At 30.7% G+C, this 21,552-nt stretch overlaps 1 protein-coding gene across 1 annotated transcript; it reads left to right on the top strand.

The window, feature by feature from the left end:
* The first annotated feature begins 14,086 nt into the window (after positions 1-14,086).
* On the top strand, positions 14,087-16,173 carry LOC131654938 (uncharacterized). The gene is made up of 2 exons (XM_058924861.1): positions 14,087-14,231; positions 14,801-16,173. Exons 1-2 carry the CDS (start codon positions 14,178-14,180, stop codon positions 16,052-16,054), a joined length of 1,308 nt encoding a protein of 435 aa, XP_058780844.1. The 5' UTR covers positions 14,087-14,177; the 3' UTR covers positions 16,055-16,173.
* Positions 16,174-21,552: the final 5,379 nt, after the last annotated feature.

The raw sequence follows: 21,552 nt of genomic DNA, 5'->3' as shown, positions 1-21,552 counted from the left end.
GCTTAGACAACTTCTAAGACTTTTCTAGAGTCTACTGATCAACCTGATCACTCTAGTTACAAACTGCTCAGCCAACTGCTAAGACTTCCTAGAGTATACTGATCACACGATCACTCTAGTTCCTTACAACTTAATGTAATTCTAAGAGTATTACAAATGCTTCTTAAAAGCTATAATCACAAACTGTGATATTTCTCTTATCGTTTAAGCTTAATCTCACTAAGATATTACAACAGCAATGTAGTGAGTTGATGAAGATTCTGAGCTTTGATTGAATAGCGTTTCAGCAAGTTTATTTTCGTTCAGAGTTGTTAAGAAATTGGTTAACCTTGCTTCTCATCAGAACTTCATATTTATAGGCGTTGAGAAGATGACCGTTGAGTGCATTTAATGCTTTGCGTGTTCCGTACAGCATTGCATTTAATGTTATACGCTTTTGTCAACTACCTCGAGCCTTGTTCACGCTGTGTCTACTGACGTTGCCTTTAGTAGCTTTAACGTTCCTTTTGTCAGTCAGCGTAGTCTGCCACCTGTACTTCCTTCTGATCTGATGTTTGTGAATACGACGTTTGAATATCATCAGAGTCAAACAGCTTGGTGCATAGCATCTTCTGATCTTCTGACCTTGAAGTGCTTCTGTTGCGTGATACCATCTTCTGATCTTCAATGCTTCTGATCTCATGTTCTTCTGATGCTTCCATAGACCCATGTTCTGATTCTGCTTCGACCATCTTCTGATGTCTTGCCAGACCATGTTCTGATGTTGCATGCTGAACCATTTGAGACACATCTTCTGAGCGCTGAATTATGCGTACTCTTTATATATTTCCTGAAAGGGAAATTGCATTGGATTAGAGTACCATATTATCTTAAGCAAAATTCATATTATTGTTATCATCAAAACTAAGATAATTGATAAGAACAAATCTTGTTCTAACAATTTTGATGCTCCATGTGAAAGTTATGGCTGGTCAAAGTTCAGTTGACTTTTAAGTTAAAAACCCTAATTTAGAAACTTTGGGTTTTGTTGATTTCTGAACTTTTCTTGATGAATCATGATCAAAATTTGATCAATTATGAATGTTACTTCAAAATGTTGATGTTGACCAAAAATCAGGAATTTTTACTGTAATTTGACCATAGTTGACTTTTAGGTCAAACTGGTCGACTGTTGACCATTTGCGCTGTTGACTGAGCAATCTTATGGATTAGAGCTTGAAACTTGGCATGAGGATCCTTTGAAGCATATGAAAGGCCATGGAGTCCACTTGAGGCATCAGAAGTTGATTGTACTTGGAGAGAAGCAAAACCCTAGTTGTGGGTTGTTTGTTTAGGAGAGTGTGCATCCAATTAAATCTTGAGCTTTTGATACTTGGATGAGTTTTGTATGGAATTATGGTGGGCAAATTTTAGGGTATGACAGATGTAATCAAGAGATCCATGTGTTCTTTGTTTGCCTTTTTGAATTTCACTCTGTAAAATTTTCCTAGTACACATGGTTCACAAAACTCCAGCTTTTCAAAGTTGTCTCCACCAAGCAGATTTTGTTTTTCCAATTCGACCAAACCCTTTTCACTGACAAATCCCAATATCATGTGCCAAATTTCTGTCTTCGACAAGGGTTTCATGGATGCAACATTTATCAAAACACTTACCACTTCATCCTCAAGGGTATACAAACCTTGTTTCTTGACGCCTCTCACGACTTCCATCGACTCCTTCATGACTCTTATGATACTTTTCTATCCTTGGAAAACAAATCCTTTCTGGTCGAATTCACTAAGAGAAATCAAATTTCTTTTCAAATCAGGAACATACCTGACTTCAGTCAACAACCTTATTGTCTACCATGGAGCTTAAATCTTACAGATCCAACACCAGCAATTTTGTATGCTTTGTTGTTTCCTAGTGTCGCACGCTCGCGAAATGATGAACAACAAAGTCGCCACTAACATATTTATCCTAAAAGGAAAGGAACGTCAGCAAACCTAAGATGAATAAGAACAAGTCTTTCGACCAGAGATAGGGTACGGGAGTCGGTTACGCAAGGGGAAGGTGCTAGCACCCCTCACGCCCATCGTACTCGATGGTATCCACCTATGTTTGTTGCTATCTAAAGGGTGTGTACTATAAATCTAGAGCTTAATGCTAAGGGAATGCGTGCAAATGAAAGAGGAAGAAACACGGGGAAAAAAGGTTTATAAATAGTTGTGCTCGCTTAGGCCCCGCGACCTAATGCCTACGTATCCTTTTCAGGAATCAGAGCGCCGTAGTTTGGCTCTTTAGTTTTTGTTTGTTTTTGTGTTTTTTAGTGGACAGTTACATTCGCACTCCGCTGCTCGACCTCTGGAGTCTTAAGCTGGGAATGGAGCGGAAATAACATGTCAGATTAAGGGAAAGAATGCCTCGGAGGCAAGATAGAGAAGAGAGAGATTTGTCGAGCGTTTCGGGTGTACCCCTTAAACAAGGGAGACTCGAATTACTCTTGTTGGTGTTTTTTAAGATTGGGAACTTCCACTCAAGTGATCCCCTTAAACAAGAGGGACGAGAGTTTCCATTCCATTTTTATTAGTCTGACCTTTATTAAGCATTTTTTAGGTGTTTTCTTGGTATTTTTTAAGGGAAATTAAGTCAAGTATTTGTTAAGTGTTTTAAAGTTGAAAAGGAAAAGAAACTAGCCTAAATGAAAACTAGCCTAATGTTATCATGGGAATTTCTAGATCCTAATGTTATCATGGTTTCTACCTAAGGTTAGGAATAAAGGAGACATGAAAATTAAAGTCACAATTATAAGCAAAGATTTAAGAATGATACAATGGTACAAAGTTACACACAAGCATGAAGTAACAAGTCAAAATATAGTACAAAAAAGAAGTAAAATACTACTATTTTTATATTGATTTTTATGAGAGAAATTGAGTTACACATCGAGTAAAAGACTAAAACAAATAGCCTAAAACTACTAATTTTTTTGTGAATATTTTCTAAGTCAAAATTTGTATTAAAAGGTCTAAAAATGATAGTGAAGATTAGTGTTCTTATTACCTAAAAGAAATAGGAAAAGAAATCCAATTAAAACCTAAATCTAACATGAACAGGGGGTGCAAACTGAATACAGGGGTGTACATAGAGATTAGGGCGCAGGGCCCATCTGGGGGAAGCCCACACAGGATTCATTTTTGTTATTGTCCTTCTTCTAACTTAAGAGAACATGGGCCAGAGGGGGGTGAACCTAGCAATTCGGCCCAAGGAACTAAATGATCCATGATTATTATTATTCAGAAATTTATTCAAAGAAAAATTAATTAAAATAAACAGAAAAAGGAAAAAGAAAATAAACATGAGATTGGGGATTTAGGGTTCATTGTGTGACCTTTCGAGTTTCACGTTCTCTTCCCCTGCGAACTCAGCGGCGCGACTCCTTCCCTCCGATCAAACCACCGGCCACCGTAGATCAAGAACACGAAACCGTCATCGTCATCTCGTCTCTCTACCTCACCGCTCTCGCGCATCTCTGATTCAATCTACGACTTCGATTCAAGCAACATAAAAGCAAAACGACGATGGATGCTGCGTGATTGCTGCGATTGGGATGTGATGATGGATTGTGACGATGCAGGTGAATTTTAATGTCTACAATTCTTGAATGCTCGAAGAAGATACTGAAGCGATATGAAGGTGATGTTGCGAGGAAGGTTGAAAAGAATCTGAGAATCGTCGAACGATGAAGAAGATGAAAGTTGATTGCAGATTGATGAGGAGCGAAGATGATGAAGTTTTGAAATGTTGAAGCTACTTGCTCTGAGATTTGTGCGATGATGAAGTGGTTATTGAATGGTTGCTGATTGTTGAAGTTGCAGCGAAGAGAGGTTGAAGAATTGTCGAAGAGGCTCAATCAAGAGAGTGCCGAAGGTGTCGAGTGTTCAAGATTTGTGAATCAGTAAGTTTTGATTTTTCTCTTATGCTCCTTTTGATTTTCTGTTAGATGTGAATTCTTTCTTCTGGTGATTGAAGGTTGTTTGGTTGATTGAAGATCAATGGAGAGGGTGAACGAAGAATGGGGAATGGTGGTGATGATTGAAGATTGAAGAATTGTTGTGGTGGTTAGAGAAAGAGACGAAGATGATGAATGGTTGAGAAGATGGAGAGGAATGGAGTGGTCTGAGAATGGAAGAGGAAGATTTGAAGAATTGTGGATGAGAATTGAAACTGAGAAACAAATGGTGGAGAGGAAAACAAAGATCAGGGAGGTTCTGAGTTTTTATAGAGATGGAGGCCTGAAGAAATTTGTGGAGTTGTGAAGAATGGCCGAGGAGGTGAAGTTGTGTGTGAAAATGGTGTCCAGGGTCTGAAGCTGATAAAAAGTGGTGGAGTGGTGAAGTGGAGAAGATGAAAAATGGTCAAGGCCCTTGAAGAATGAATCGAGAGCCTGTTATATAGAGATGAAGAGGATTTGTTTTCTGAAGGTTAGTTTTCATCTCCATTTCTTTCTGTTGAATGGTAGTTATAAGTTTAGGAATTGTAACAGAGTTAGTTACATTCTGTCAGGTTAGTTATAACAGTTAGGGAGTTAGTTATGGCCCTATTTTTCAGTTAGAAGGTTTGTTATAAGGTAGTTAGGGAGGTTAGAAAGAAATTGTTGGTTAAGTCTGTTTGTGAAGGTTAGAGAGAATTGGTTTAGTTGGGTAGTTATGAGAAGTGGTTAGGTTGTTGTTAGGTGTAACTAATTCTGTTTGGAATTAGTTAATAGGCGGCTGAATGTTAATTGGTTTATGTTAATTGGTTTTCTGTTTGTGGGTTGGGTTTGAAATAAGTTTGGGACTGGCTTGTTAAAATCTGTTATTGAGAAATTGTGATGTCTTCTTTTTTCCTTTGATATCCCTTGCTTGAATCTGTTCTTCTTTTGGAATGTGCTAGCTGTCCATGATCTCCTAAACTGAATTTCTGTTAGCATCTAATGCTGAATTATGGCAATTGAAATGTGAGCTTCAATGAGTCTTCATTTTCTCTATTAGTGTTGATTGATCATAAATATGCAGGGTTGCCATGGTTTATGTTGTGGTTATTTGAATGATTGGTAGGAATGGTTTGATTTTTGTTATGAATGAAAGTATGGGGCTGCTGTTTGTATGTGTGTTGGTTTTCTTTGATGATTTTCTTGAATCTGTTTTGTACAGGATTGTGAATTATTGGACTGACTTGTGAGCTGTGCAGAGCTGATATGTGTGTATGCTGCAGGGGTGACCTCGATGGAGCAAAGTATGGCTGCAGCAGTAAGGTATAAAAATAGAAGATCATGGGAAAACTTGGTTGGAGATCTTTTAGGATATAATAGCCTGATGCATGATGTATTTGAAATTTATGGACTTTGATGTAATGTAATAATTTGAACTTCCCTTTTTGTATGAAATGTAATTGTCATAATAACAAAGGCCTTTGGTTTTTTTTCTTGTGTGTATGAAGTATAATTGTAATGGCTTTTTGAGCTAGAAATTGTATATGGTGTGGACCTTTGGATATGCATACATATATGTGTTGGATTTGGAACATCAATGGACAGTATTGTTTTTATTTCCAAATGAATCATGAAGATGTATTTTCCTTTTACATTTCCTTATTTGAATCTTGAAGAACCACTTGAATTTGAAGTTCGAGCCAACTTTTACTTGGAAGCACAATACTTTGATAAATACAAACACCTTGACCTTGGTACGTTCATCCTTTCTTCAATGGTACCACGATACAACTCTCACGATTTAAACAAAAAGATTTTGAATTGATCGCCTTGTAAAGATCCAAGCCTCGATTATTTAGAGAATGTACCAAAACCTCCTTGAGAAAGCCAACATACACAAATTTGTTAATTTAATGAAAGCGACGTCTATAAATCAAATAAAACTCCAACTCTTTGAGATTTTTGATCTTGATGCCAAATTTATTGACGAATGAATGCAAAGTGTTAGATGATTTAATGGATGGATGGTATGCATATGAAACAGAAAACATAAGCCAATTATAAATAAAATTAGGTGGGCAAATTTTGGGGTGCAACACCTAGCAATACAAATATACCGTATTGATCACATAATTCCGCGAACAAGTCTTTGTTTGGAGTCATGTGCCAGGTGCAACCTGAATCATTATCCACTCCTTACTTAAGTGTTTAGTCACAACTTGAAACCACAAGAACATCAGATGATTCAAAATCATCTTGAATAATGGTCGCGTTTCCATTATCCTTACCTCCATGATCTTTCAAGCGCTCAGGGAACACCTTTCTTGTGTGACCATCCTTCTTACAATGATAGCTTCGAATACTAGATGCTTCGCTGCTGTAAGACTTCTGCTGACTTTTACCTTTCTTCTTGTCGAACTTACCATCCTTTCGCAAGAATTTTTCCTTAACGCCCAAAACTTCACCTACCATCGAAGGTTTATGCTCCTTTGGTTCTTTCAAGTCCCTAGAATACAAGGCTGATTGAACTTCTTCGAAGGTCAGAGACTCCCTTCCATACAAAAGAGTTTCTTTGAAGTGAGCATGTGTTTTGGGCAAAGTGCACAACAACAGCAGCGCTTGATCTTCATCATCGATCTTCACATCAATATTTTCAAGATAAAGAGTGAACTTGTTGAACATATCCAACTGCTCAGCCAACACTTTGTCTTCAATCATCTTGAGTGAATACAAAGCTTGCTTCAGGTAGAGCCGATTTACCAACGATTTGGTCATGTACAAACTTTCGAGTTTCACCCATAACCCTGATGCCGTCGTCTCCTTTGATATCCGTCAAAGAACCTTATCACCAAGGCTCAACAAAATTGCGTTGTGGGATTTTTGTATCATGGTCGTCTTTTCTTTTTTTGTTAGCGCGTCGTCCATAGCTGTCGCTCCCTGCAACGCTTCTAAACAACCCTGCGGGACCAGTAGGGCTTTCATCTTCAAGCGCCACAGACTTAAATCGTTCACTCTGGTGAACTTTTAAATCTCATACTTTGTTGAAGACATCTTTTGCACACTCACCGCACCAATTTGTTATGTAAACGATGCTAAGAACAAAGTATAAAAGGGAACACAATGGGAAGCAAGAAGAACAACAAGGAATTGGTTATAACTGCTATTTTTTAGTTTCTCTTCAAACAAGATTACAAGTGTTACAAGAATAACATATAACCCTCTCAACCTAAATTAAGATTTGCTATATGCAATGATGAGAGACTTGTATGCCATTTATAATAATCCTAACATACTAAACTAATAGGTTTTTTTCACAAATACCCATTACAAGCTAACTTAGGGTACAAGCTAACTTAAACAATTGGACATAACAAAAAGGTCCAATTCGAAATACTAACCCTAGAATTTCGACACCTACATACTTGAACACGCTTCAACTACAATATGTAGGTTTTCTTCAGCAACATGCGAACAAGCTTCGACCTCATGCATATACTCTGTCGAATAAGAAGCTACCCTTCGACCTAATAGAATTCGATCCAATTCTACAACTTAAAACATTTCTAGCTTTTGGTTTATAAAAATTTATTTAAAATATAATTTCACAATTCAATATTAAACCAAAAAATGATGCATTGTATTACTTTCTCCGGTCCTATTTATAAGAAAAAATTTACTTTATAGATACATTGAATAATTAATGTATCTAGACAATATATTATCCAAATACGTTATTTATTCAATGCATTTAAAAAGTGAACTGTTTCCTATAAATGAGACCAGAGAAAATAATATATTATTATCATGTGGGCTTATTGTTGATTATTATCAAGTAAGCAGGTCTTACATGTAAATTTGTCACATTAACTTCTTAAGCATACAAACTCTACACGCTATTTTAGAGTTTCTTGTGATTGTCTTAAAGCTTGAATTCATTATTTTCTATGTTGTTAATTTCTAGGACTTGGTAACAGAAGATTTAGAAGAAGATTCATACCTCTCATTACAATAGCCAAACATGAGTCATATTCATGATGTATACTAGTCACTGCTCTCATGCACAAAATCCAAAAACATAGGGTAAGGTTTCTCCCTACTACTGAGCACATATAGACAAAGCACAACTCAATTTAACAAAATTAAACTATTTTTGTGATTTTATTACAATGTTGATGTTAAATACATATCCAAATACATATAATTAAATAAGTAAATTACAATTCTTAAGACATATCATTTGAAATCGAATCTAAATTTTCATAGTTATGTATGAGTTTTGTGTACGAGTTTAAATTGATAATAATGACTGTTTTTAACAACTCTGTTTTTTTAACTACAAAATATTGACACTACGGTTATGTTTGGTAAGACATATTTTTGAGTTTATAGCTTATAGTTTATGCCTTATAAGCTCATATAACAATTTAGACCTATTTGATAACAGTTTTTTTATCACGAGCTTATAGCTTATTTTCCAGATGCTATTTTAAATAATGTTTTAGCTTATAGCTTATCATTTTTTCTTCCTTTTTTATCCTTATTATTTTAACAAATATCTACTTTTATCTCTTATAATTTATTTTAATTTAAAATAAAATAATTATGTATTAAATATATTTTATGTCATTTTACATTTATAAGTAATGAACCGCTAATTATACCAAACACTTCAATTAACTTATAAGCTATCTGTCTCAACCACCAGTTATAAGCTATAAGTCATTAGTAATCAGCCGTTAGTCATAAGCTATCAGCTATCAACTAACTTATCAACCAACTGCTATTTTTACCAAACAGACCCTAAAGATTTATTTGGTGAAAAATATCCAAGATTAATACTTATTAAACTATTATTTTAATTATCATTAATAAAATATTTTAATAATGATATCAATTTATCATTAATTAACTAATGTAATTATTTTCTTAAAAACTGTATATATATGACATATCATATGTGAATACATTCTTTATATGAGAATGTGAGAATGAATCTGAACCATTAGATTTTAAAATAAATGGTGTAGATTATATGTAATTTTTTTCTCTCTCCTACATCATTTATTTTAATAATGGGGGAGAGATAATAAAAGATTCACACATAATAAATCTAATGGTTCAGATTCATTTTCACATTCTCATATAAAGAAGACATTCTCATATGATATGCCATATATATCAAATTACACCCGAAGAGTTACACCACGAGTTACACTCACTCGTAACTTCATTTTGAAAAAATATTTTTTAAAATCAATCATTGGATTGAAACATAATATTATATAGACAGATCATACCTATAAAGTTTAAGATTAATCTATAATAATTTAATATACCATCAAGATATCCAAAGATTAACATTAAAATGAACATTCATAAAACGTTAATTTTGATGTAATTCAATGTTATGGTAAATCATTATAGATTAATCTCAAACTTTATATGTATGATCTATATGATATTATGTTTCAATCTAACAGTTGATTTTAAAAAATATTTATTAGATCATGTCTTTTATATATATATATATATATATATATATATATATATATATATATATATATATATATATATATATATATATATATATATATATATATATATATATATATATATATATATATATATATATATATATATATATATATATATGGCATTTTCATGAGACACATACGTGTTTCCCTTAACCTTTTTATAATTACATAGTTTGATAGTCATATGTTTCACCTACATCTTTTTTCTAATACTACTTCAAACATTTGATCAAAAAGTACAACTTCAATCTTTTCAAGATTTTGACAATTAAAATTAAACTAAAAAAATGTTATAATTTTTGTAAATTACTCATCGATGTAAAAACTTTTGCTTTACACAGAAGTGAAATTATCTAACTTCTCATGTCAACTTATTTTAAAAACTTATGCATGCAGGCCCTTGCAAGTGATTGTGTCAATTTAACTACCTATAGAAGTAAGTCTTCCATGCAAATTGCAAACTTGTCATATTAACTACATGGTATTTTAGGGTGTCTGTCTTGTCTGTCTTAATGTCTGGATTCATGATTCATTGTTTCCTATGTTGTAAAATCCTAGGACTTGGTAACAGAAGATTGATACAACTCATTACAATAACAAAAACATGAGTCATATTCATTGTTTCCTACTCCCTTTGTTTTATAATTAGTGTTGTTTTATCAAATAAAATTTGTTTTAAAATGAGTGTCATTCTCATTTTTCAATATAGTAATGAATGATATTTTTCCAATTCTATCCTTTAATTATTAGTTTGCACACTACTTTCAATATATTTATAAGGTTAATTTAGTAAAAGTACAATGTCACATGATAATATTATTACATTCCTTAATCTACGTGCAAAAGCCTTAGACGACACTAATTTTAAAACAGAGAGATTATGTTGTAAGATCCTAGGACTTGGTAACAGAAGATTCGGCAAAAGATTCATAGAACTCATTACAATAAACAAAACATGAGTCATATTCATAATGTATACTAGTCGGTTCTGATGCATAACATCCACAAGCATAGGATAGGGTTTCTCCTTGCTACTACTGAGTACCTGTCAACATAGCACAGACCAATTTATTATAATCAGATTATTTTTGTGATTTTGTTACAATTTTAATGTTAAATACTACATCAAATTAAATAAAGTAATTAAAATTCACAAGACATAATCAACACATAATGATGGTATTAAGTTGCACATATAATTTGATTTTGAATCTAAAATTTCTTAGTTATGCATATTAGTTTTGTGTACAACTATAATGTGATACTTTATTTTGTCAACAGACTAAAAAGATAATACATAAAACCTGATAATAATGAACATTTTTCATTAGCACTACAAAAAAATAATACATATGTCAATACAAAATTTATTAGTCATATGTTTCATCTATGAACTTTTATTAGTACTACAAACATTACTACAAACATTTGATATAAAAAGTGCACGAAAAAAAAACATTTGATAAAAAAATACTACTACTTCAAACATTGCAAGCTTTTGTCTTATAAACATTTATTTATAATAGGATTAAATATGCTTTTGGTCCCTATAAATATCTCAACTTTTATTTTTAGTCACTATTAAGAAAATAATATATTTAAGTTCCTATAAAATTATTATGCATGTAATTTTAGTCCCTCATGTTAAACCAATGTGTATTTTTGAATGATTATTTTGAAGACATGTTTAAAATGTTATAAAAAGTACCTCTGAAAAATAAATTCAAAATTTGATTTTTAAGTAGATGTTTTCATTACTTTTATCATTATCTTTTGAAATTTAAAAAATTCATATTTAATTCTTCTTCTTTTAAAAAAATTCTAAAATTTGGAAAAGAAATGTTTTATTGTATTCAAAACACGTATGAAAAAAATTATTCAAATTTTTTGAAAGTTTAAAGGATAATTAAACAGTTTTAAAATTTTAGAAAATAACAAGAACTAAAATTGCATGCATAACAATTTTGTTGGAACTAAAATATATTATTTTTTTAATAAGAACTAAAAATAAAAGTTGAGATATTTATAGGGGACAAGAATATATTTAACCCTTTATAATATAAGTTTACAATTCCATATTAAACAAAAAAATAATTGGTTGAACACATGTATGCACTTTTTCAACGTTGGGTCGACCAATGGTTGGTTGAACTTATGAAGAGAGTTTTTTTTTTTTTTCATTTTCAAATTTGTATAAATTAATTTTTAATGTTTTTGATTTATTAATAATATTATTAATTATTTCAATTATTAATTTAATATAATATTTAATTAATATAAAATAATATAATAATTTTATATAAAATTTAATTGAATAATTGTTTTATAATTTAATTAATAATAAATTTGAGTAAATAAGTTAATATAATATAATATAATATAATATGTTCAGTTATTCAATGGCCGAGTAGTTGAAAAGAGTATACCAAAATGTCCCACGTTGAAAAAAATGATTCATATAATCACGTTTTTAGAGCAGGTTCGGCCATCCGTTCGACCAACAAAATAATATTTTATTAATATTTATTTTTATATAAATAGGATTGTCCATGATCATTTGGTACTCACATCAATTACCATCGAAATCCTTTGGCCGTTCTTAAAAATATCTTCAATTACCCTTCCAACGTTTTCACTTATCAAAAGAGATACTCTACTATTTTTTTCGCCAACAAAATCTCCAATAAAGATCAAGCTCTAGAACAAGCAAACATTTGCCTCATTAATGTAAGTTTTATGATTTTTTTTAACTTTTTATGTTAGTTTACTTAAGAAACCTATGCATGCAAGACCTCTTATATGTAAACTTGTCACATCAACGTCTTAAACATGCAAACTCTTCACGGTATTTTAGAGTTTCTTGTGACACTATTTTGTCATAAAGCCTGATACAACTCATTACAACAATCAAAACATGATGTATACTAGTCAGTGCTCTCATGCACAAATTCCACAAATGTAGTGTAAGGTTTCTCCCTACTTCTAAGCACCAATAAACATAGAGAAATATTATTCATACACTTAATTTCTACACCAATACTTACACCCAACACTATTCACCGTATTTATACGGTGAATAGTGTTATTTTTATTAAAAAAAATATTTATGAATAGTATTATGAACAGTGAAATATTATTATATTAATATTTTTTTAATTTGTTTAGATTAAGAGATACTAATATAAAATTGTGGTATTAACCAATTTCATAACTTTATTAACTAACATTTTACATTTTATTAACCAACTATTTTTACTACTAAATGTTATTTTTGATATTTGGGCGTTTATTAACCAATTTCATAACTTCATTAACCAACATTTTACAATTCATTAACCAACGTTTTTTTACTAATAAAAATTATTTTTAATATCTGGGAGTTTATTAACAAACTTCATCAATTTATTAACCAACTTTTTATTTTGCATTAACCAACTTTGTTTAACTACTAAATTATTTTAAACGTATTGGCGTTTATTAACCAACTTGATCACTTCATTAACCAATTTTTTATATCTCATTAACTAACTTTGACACTGTTTACTGTTCACGTACTTTTCACTATTCATATTACTGTTTATTAAATATTTTTATTTAAAAAGCACTGTTCACTGTATAAATACGGTGAACAGTGTCGGGTGTAAGTATTGGTGTAAAAAGTTGGTATAAGAATAACATTACTCATAAACATAGCATAGCTCAATTTAACAAAATTATACTATTTTTGTGATTTTATAACAATTTTAATGTTAAATACTTATTCAAATATAAATAATTAAATAAGTGATTAATTACAATCCTTAAGACATATCATTCGACTTGGAATATAAAATTTCATAGTTATGCATGAGTTTTGTGTATGAGTTTCAAGTGTTAATATTGACCATTTTTAAAAACTCTGTTTTTATATCTAATATTGACATTAAGGAATTATTTGGTGAAAAATAGCCAAAATTTGATAAACTACCTTTTAAACTAGCCAATGGTGGAGAATAAGTAAAGGAATTGAATTTAGTAAAATTAACATAATAGAGACATAGATATGAGTAAAATTAACATAAGTAAACGTAAAATAACATTAAAAAATATATATCTTTAAATAATGTAATTTCTTGATTAATACAATAGAGGCATAGTTATGAGAAAAAAAATGAAATAATATACACAACATCATAAAAACAACTCTTCCGCTTTTCACACTGCTTATGTCCAGACAACATTCTCAAAGGTAAGGCTCTTTTTTATTAATAAAATGTAGATAATAGTCAAAGAATTAATTTATTACATATGACAGCTTTAATTTATAAAATTAAGCTTAAAAAATATGAAATGAGATGAAAAATACTTTTAATTATTACTTTTATATTTCAATTAAAATTACAATGATAGAATTGAAATAAAATAAATAAGATAAATTATAACCTACTAGAAATAGCTTATCAAAATAAACTATAAATTTGACAAAAATAAACAATGAGCATATACCAAACAAATTCTTTAAACATAAGAACTTATAAATTATAAGAAATAAATTATAAACTTGAAAAATATTCTTTCAAACAAAGTCTTAAGGTCTTAGTTATTTGTAGTTTTTCTTCTTACTCCCTTATAAATAGCTCAGCTCACTTCCTCTTCAATTCACATTTCATAGCAAAATAGTTTTCTCACAATAACAATCACATAAAGCAATGACACACAGAGTGGTTCTGTCTCTCCTCCCTTTTCTCATGCTCTCCTTGATTGTGAGTTACAAACTTTACATGCATGTTTCTATCTTTTAAACTTACATTTTTCATCATCTATTTTTTTATACTAATCTATCATTTTCATCTTTATTTGCAGTTTTTCATGCATGACTTAAATAAAATTCAACATGTTCATAATCTATCATTTTCATATTTTTTTGCAATTGTGAATGCATGTTAAATTAAGTAAAATTCAACATGTTCATAATCTAATATTTTCGTTTTTATTTGCTACTATACAATCGTGTAGAATTTAATGCATGCTTTTAAGATTTTTCTCCTTCTTTTCTTTACAAGCATTCAACACATTCAGAATTGAGTTGTTCTATACGATTTAACAAAGTTATTTTATTTATTGTGGTAATGAAATTAAAAATATCATAATCCCTATTTCTTACGCTTCAAATTATGTATCTATCTGCAACATATACATAACGATTTTTTTCCATTGTACAACAGAATGTGTCTCATTATAACTTGTGTGTGTTTTCTTAATCATATATACCATCTAAAACATATAATTAATTTGTCACTCATTTATATCACTTTATTGATTTGTATTGTAGAATGACCATGGAAGCTTTGCAAGAGACTTGAACCAAGCTGATCAGCTTTACCTTGATGGCTGGCTCAAAAACACTCAACTAAAGAACCAACAACACTCTCCTGGCTCCAACCAAGTTTACCTTGATGGATGGTTGAAAGATACCAGAGTCGAGAAAGTAAAGTCCAACCCTGACTTCAACCAAGTTTACCTTGATGGATGGTTGAAAGATACCAGGGGTGAGAAAGCAAAAGCCAACCCTGATTCCACCCAAGTTTACCTTGATGGATGGTTGAAAGATACCCGAGTTGAGAAAGCAAAAGTCAACCATGACTCCAAACAAGTTTACCTTGATGGATGGTTGAAAGATACACGATCTGAGAAAGCAAAAGTCAACCCTAACTCCAACCAAGTATACCTCGATGGATGGTTGAAAGATACTCGAGCTGAAAAACCAAAATTCAACTCCGACTCCAACCAAGTTTACCTTGACGGATGGTTGAAAGATACCCGAGCTGAGAAAGAAAAATCCAACTCTGACTCCAACCAAGTTTACCTGGATGGATGGTTGAGAGATACAAGAGGCGAGAAAGAAAAATCCAACCCTAACTCCAACCAAGTTTACCTCGATGGATGGTTGAAAGATACCAGAGCCAAGAAAGCTAACATAGACTCCAAACAAGTTTACCTTGATGGATGGTTGAAAGATACCCGAGTTGAGAAAGCAGAATCTAACTCTGACTCCAGCCAAGTTTACCTTGATGGATGGTTGAAAGATACCCGAGCTGAAAAAGTGAAATCCGTCCCTGAATCCAATCAAGTTTACCTTGATGGATGGTTGAAAGATATCCGAGATGAGAAAGAAAAATCCACCCCTAACTCCAACCAAGTTTACCTTGATGGATGGTTGAAAGATACCCGAGCCGAGAAAGTCAAAGCTAACTCAGAGTTAAACCAAGTTTACCTTGATGGATGGTTGAAAGATACCCGAGCTGAGAAAGAAAAAGCCAACTCTAACTCCAATCACGTTTACCTTGATGGATGGGTGAAAGATATGCGTGCTGAGAAAGAAAAAGTCAACCCTAACTCCAACCAAGTTTACCTTGATGGATGGTTGAAAGATACCCGAGCCGGAAACACTAAATCCAACACTGGCTCCAACCAAGTTTACCTTGATGGATGGTTGAAAGATATCCGAGCTGAGAAAGAAAAATCGGCTTTTGACTCCAAACAAGTTTATCTTGATGGATGGTTGAAAGATACACGAGCTGAGTAAAAAAATTCCTCCCTTAACTCCAACTAAGTCTACCTTAATGGCTGGTTGAATGATAATTAGTTGTGTCTGTGTAATGTAATATTTTATTTCCATGTACTAAGAAAGAGCTTATTTGTGTACTAATTAGGTTCCATGCTTGAGAATTAAATAAGGATTTGCTATTGGTAAAAAAACTTGATTATTGTTGTTGCGTACTAATTCAGCTCTAGTTTTTTGTTTGTGTACTAAATAAGGTACTGGTTCTATATACTAAATAATTGAATTAAAAATAAACCTCAATTTATCATGTGAAAAAAATTATTGAAATACCAAGCGGATCTCATCTTATATTATTGAGAGTTAAAAATAAATGGTTACTATGCACGATTTGTTATATAAAAAAGATTATTGAAATACTAAATAGATGTCATATTAAATACTAAGTGGTAGTCACATATTTTTTTTGTCACTATGCACGATTATATTATTACAATTACTCTCAAACAATTCAAATAAATTTAATCAAACATATAAGGTTAAATTACCTCCAGGATCCTTTAAGTTATTTAATTATAACAATCCAGTCCTTTATGTTTTTTACGTTACATGTGGGTCCTTTATGTTAATTAACGCATGCACTGTTGACCTATTTCTACTTTATTTTATTCTATTACTTTTATTTTAACTTCTAAAATTCCTATTAAATTCGTTTTTGGTCCAAAAATTATGAAAAAAATTCTAAAAATATTTCTTCTCATTTTACACTTCGTGTAATTTTATGAGAATTTTATTTTCTGTTTTACTATTTTTCTTTAATTTTTTCTTTTGCATGCATTTTAATTAGTTTAAAAATACTTTTATGCGCTAAAAAATTCTGAAAATTTTATTATATGATCCAATGATGCTCTATGACCTATGTTATGTGACATATCAGTACCATTAATGTTTCTTCAGCTTTTTTGAAAAGGATTTTGAGAAAAACGTCAATGGTGTAAACGTTAGTTAACATAAAGGACCAACATGTAGCGAAAAAGGACTAACTTGTTACAATTAAAACATAAAGGACTAACTTGTTACAATTAAATAACTTAAAGGACCCAGGATGTAATTTAGCCAACATATAAAGATAACATATAATTATATGAAGGTGCAATATATTCCAATCAAAATATAAGAGAAAGGGATAAACAATTAAAAATAGAAAAAAGCAGCATCTTCAGAAAGCATGGCATCAAAATGGCTAAAGGATGTGAAAGAGCGAACTAGTAGTGCTGCTGCAATAGATATTGATGCCTAAAGCGAGTTTTATTATAATTTTTTAAATTAATAATAATAATAATATTAATAATAATAAAAGTAAATATGAAAATAGTATTTTTTACCGTTAATTTTTTTAAAAACTACAAAATTATTTATTAAATTATTAAAATCAATTTTATTTATTATTTAATTTTCCACCGACAAAAACGTTAATCTATTTTATATTTCTTGAGAGATTGTTTATTTATAATTACAAAAGAATTTGATATCACTATTTTATAAGCGTTATAGACATCTTTAACCGAATTAAATTTTTAATATAATTAAAATTGATTTTGTAAAGAAAGTTTGGAATTTATCAATGTCTTACTTTCAAAAAGTATATCGACTAGTACATCGTTTTATTTGCCATTATATTTTAGTGTTGGATTAAGGTAAGAAATAATTTTATTTTTTAATATCAATTGATTTTAATATTAACCAATTCAAACAATCACATTGAACATCCAATTCACACATACATTGTTTCTAACATAAAAGCAAAATACAAATCAATTCAAAAACATTTCAGAATTCCAATTTCACCATTCAATTAAACATTCCAAGGGACCAGAATAAAAAAAAATTGCCATGAATTGCAAATAATACAATGTAGGAATTCAAAAATTCACAAAGCAATTTCACAGAATATCTTGAATGAAAATTATATATATATATATATATATATATATATATATATATATATATATATATATATATATATATATATATATATATATATATATATATATATATATATATATATATATATATATATATATATATATAAATACCTATTTTGTTCCCTGCCATATGGGGTCTATTTGCAAAACTCCTGCAAAAAAAAAGTTGCAATATTCAGTTGGGACCATATTCTTGTACTTGTATAAGAATAGAAACTTTGAGAGAGTAAATGTACATTTTTTATCAGCAGAGTGGAATTAAACACGAATGGAGCTTGAAAATGATCCAAGGCGAAGTCGTATTCCCTTCAAAGTAGTTTTACGAACGCAGATTGACAAGGATGAAGACAAATAGATTAAGAACCCTAAAAGCAGGGTTTGAAATGAAACTAGAAATGTCAAAAAAATCCGTGTTTTAATGGATAGTAGAAGAAAGGGTAATAAGGTCATTAAAAATGAGGTGCAATAACAAATCATTAAAAATTAAAAAAAAAAACTGCCAAATTAGCATTTTTGATGGTGTGGCTGGCTAAAGGTACAAATTGAAACTTTTAAAATTTGTTAAGGCAATTATTGCAACTTTTTTTTTTGTAGGGGGTTTTTCAAACAGACCCCATATGACAGGGGGCAAAATAGGTATTCACACACGCGCGCGCGCACACACACACACACACACACACACACACACACACATATATATTCTACATACTTGTTTTGGCGTTTTAATCTTAAAGCGATTTATTTTTTTCATCAATAATCATCTGACACAAGGTACATGTCATATTATTATTATTATTAATATTATTATTATTATTATTACTATAATTATTATTATTATTATTAATTCCTATATGTTTTCTATATGCAATGTGATTTTCATATATGTGGCATATGCTTTCTTATGTGAATGTTGGCTAAATTTGCTGCAAAACTTTGAGATTACACCAGTTCCCAATGAAAGGGATGGGCAGTGACAAAGATTTGTGATTACATTAGTTCTCATTAATTTGGACGAGTAATGGGATGAATAACTACAACGCTTGATAATTACGTTAGTTATAGGACTCACTCTGATCCCATTCCAAAGAAGTAATCAGAGTAACATTTTAGGGATAATGTAAGTCCTTATTAAAGGAAACAAACAAGCAAAATCATATTATGATTATCCAAACCCCAACTAGGCGGGTCATGATAGCAGAGTCATCGTGAGCTTACTTCGCTAGAAGACAATGCTAAGAATAATGTTACTAATATAATGGAAAAGATACGAAGAACATTTAATAAAGAAAGGTAAATAAATAATGTTATTTTTACATATTACATTTTACCAAGTTATATAAAAAAACTATATAATGCATCACCATTTTGGAGTTGAGCATCCTTTTCATCCACCAAGACTCCATATTGGACCACCTTTTGCAGGTTAAGTTTCAAGCGGGAACATGAACGCCCGAACTGAGCATCTCTAAGTTCAGAAGCACTGCATACATCTTTGAGAGTTTGGTCAAGTAACTCATCGACCTTCTTTCTCAAGTTGGCCAATTTCCCCTCATATATATATATATATATATATATATATATATATATATATATATATATCGCCCTTTTACCCAAGACTACTTCTCCTTTTGAAGATACCCGAGCTGAGAAAGCAAAATCTAACTCTGACTCCAACCAAGTTTACCTTGATGGGTGGTTGAAAGATGCCCGAGCTGAAAATGTGAAATCCGTCCCTGAATCCAACCAAGTTTACCTCGATGGATGATTGAAAGATACTCGAGCTGTGAAAGCAAAATTCAACTCTGAATCCAACCAAGTTTACCTTGATGGATGGTTGAAAGATACCTGAGTTGAGAAAGAAAAATCTAACTCTGACTCCAACCAAGTTTACCTTGATGGATGGTTGAAAGATACAAGAGGCGAGAAAGAAAAAGCCAACCCTGGCTCTATCCAAGTTTACCTTGATGGATGGTTGAAAGATACCTGATCTGAACAAGTAAAAGTCTACCCTAACTCCAACCAAATTTACCTTGATGGATGGTTGAAAGATACCCGAGTTGAAAAAGAAAATTCCTCCCGTAACTCCAACCAAGTCTACCTTGATGGTTGGTTGAAAGATAATTAGTTCATATATTTTAGTCAGTGTTTATGTACTGTAATATTTTACTTCTGTGTAATAAAGTATGGTCTTATTTGTGTACTAATTAGGTTCTAAATTAGTGGGAAAATATTTGGTTCTTACTGTGTACTAGTTAAGTTCTTGCTTGAGTATTAAATAAGGATTTGTTATTGAAAAAAGAAACTTGATTATTGTTGTTGTGTAAGCTCTTGTTTTTTGTTTGTGTACTAAATAAGGTATTAGTTCTGTATACTAAATAATTGATATAAAAATAAACCTTAATTTGTCATGTGAAAAAGATTATTGAAATAATAATTGGATGTCATATTATTTTATTGAGAGTTAAAACTAAACCTCAATTTGTTATGTAAAAAAAATTATTGAAATACTAAATAGATGTCATATTAAATATTATGTGGTAGTTGTATTTTTTTCTATCACTATGCACGATTATATCATTAGAATTACCCTCAAACAATTTAAATAAACTTAATCAAACATACAAAGATAACATATAATTATATGTAGGTGTAATATATTCCAATTAGAATATATGAGAAATGGATAAACAATTAAAAATTGAAAAAAAAAAAAAAGTAGTATCTTCAGAAAACATGGCATTAAAATAGGCTGAAGGATGCGAAAGAGGGAATTAGAAGAATCACTTTACTCACTGTTAGCGCCGCCTCAATATATATTAAGGCCTAAAGCCAGTTTTATTATAAATTTTCTAATTAATTATAATAATTTTTTTCAGATATATTTTTTTAAAATACAAAATTATTTATTAAGTAATAAAAATCAATGTTATTTATTATTTAACTTTCCACCTACCAAAATGTTAATTTATTATATATATATTGAGAGGTTGTTTATTTTAAATAAAAATTTATTAACTTTAATTTTAAAAACTTATTTCTTTATACCCTATCTTTACAAAAGAATTTGATATCATTATATTTAAGGTTATAGATATCTTTAACTTTATCAAAATTGAGTTTTTAATATAATTAAAATTAGTTGGTTGAAGAAAGTTTGGAATTTATCAATGTCTCACTTTCAAAAATATTATGAGACCTCCCTATATTCTTGGTGAACCTTAGCGAAATTCCGTAATTGTTCCTTTATTTCGGAAATGCATTTTCGAAGTTGAAAAAAAGACTGATTTCGAAAATGCATTTTCGAAATCACCTTTTTTTACGTAAAAAAAGAATATTTCGGAAATACATTTCCGAAAACAACATTTCGAAACAACATTTCGGAAATGCATTTCCGAAATAATGCGCGTTTTTGTAGTTTAAACAAAACAGCCTCCCCCCTAAAATCATTTACCCTAAATCATTCAAAAATCCATAAATTCGTCTGAACCAATTGCATAACCACCAAAGGCAAATTAAAAGACCATCAAAGGCTACTCC

Source organism: Vicia villosa, linkage group LG3, assembly GCF_029867415.1.
Source record: "Vicia villosa cultivar HV-30 ecotype Madison, WI linkage group LG3, Vvil1.0, whole genome shotgun sequence".
NCBI classification, from domain to species: Eukaryota; Viridiplantae; Streptophyta; class Magnoliopsida; order Fabales; family Fabaceae; genus Vicia; species Vicia villosa.
This window is presented reverse-complemented; position numbering and strand designations above follow the sequence as displayed.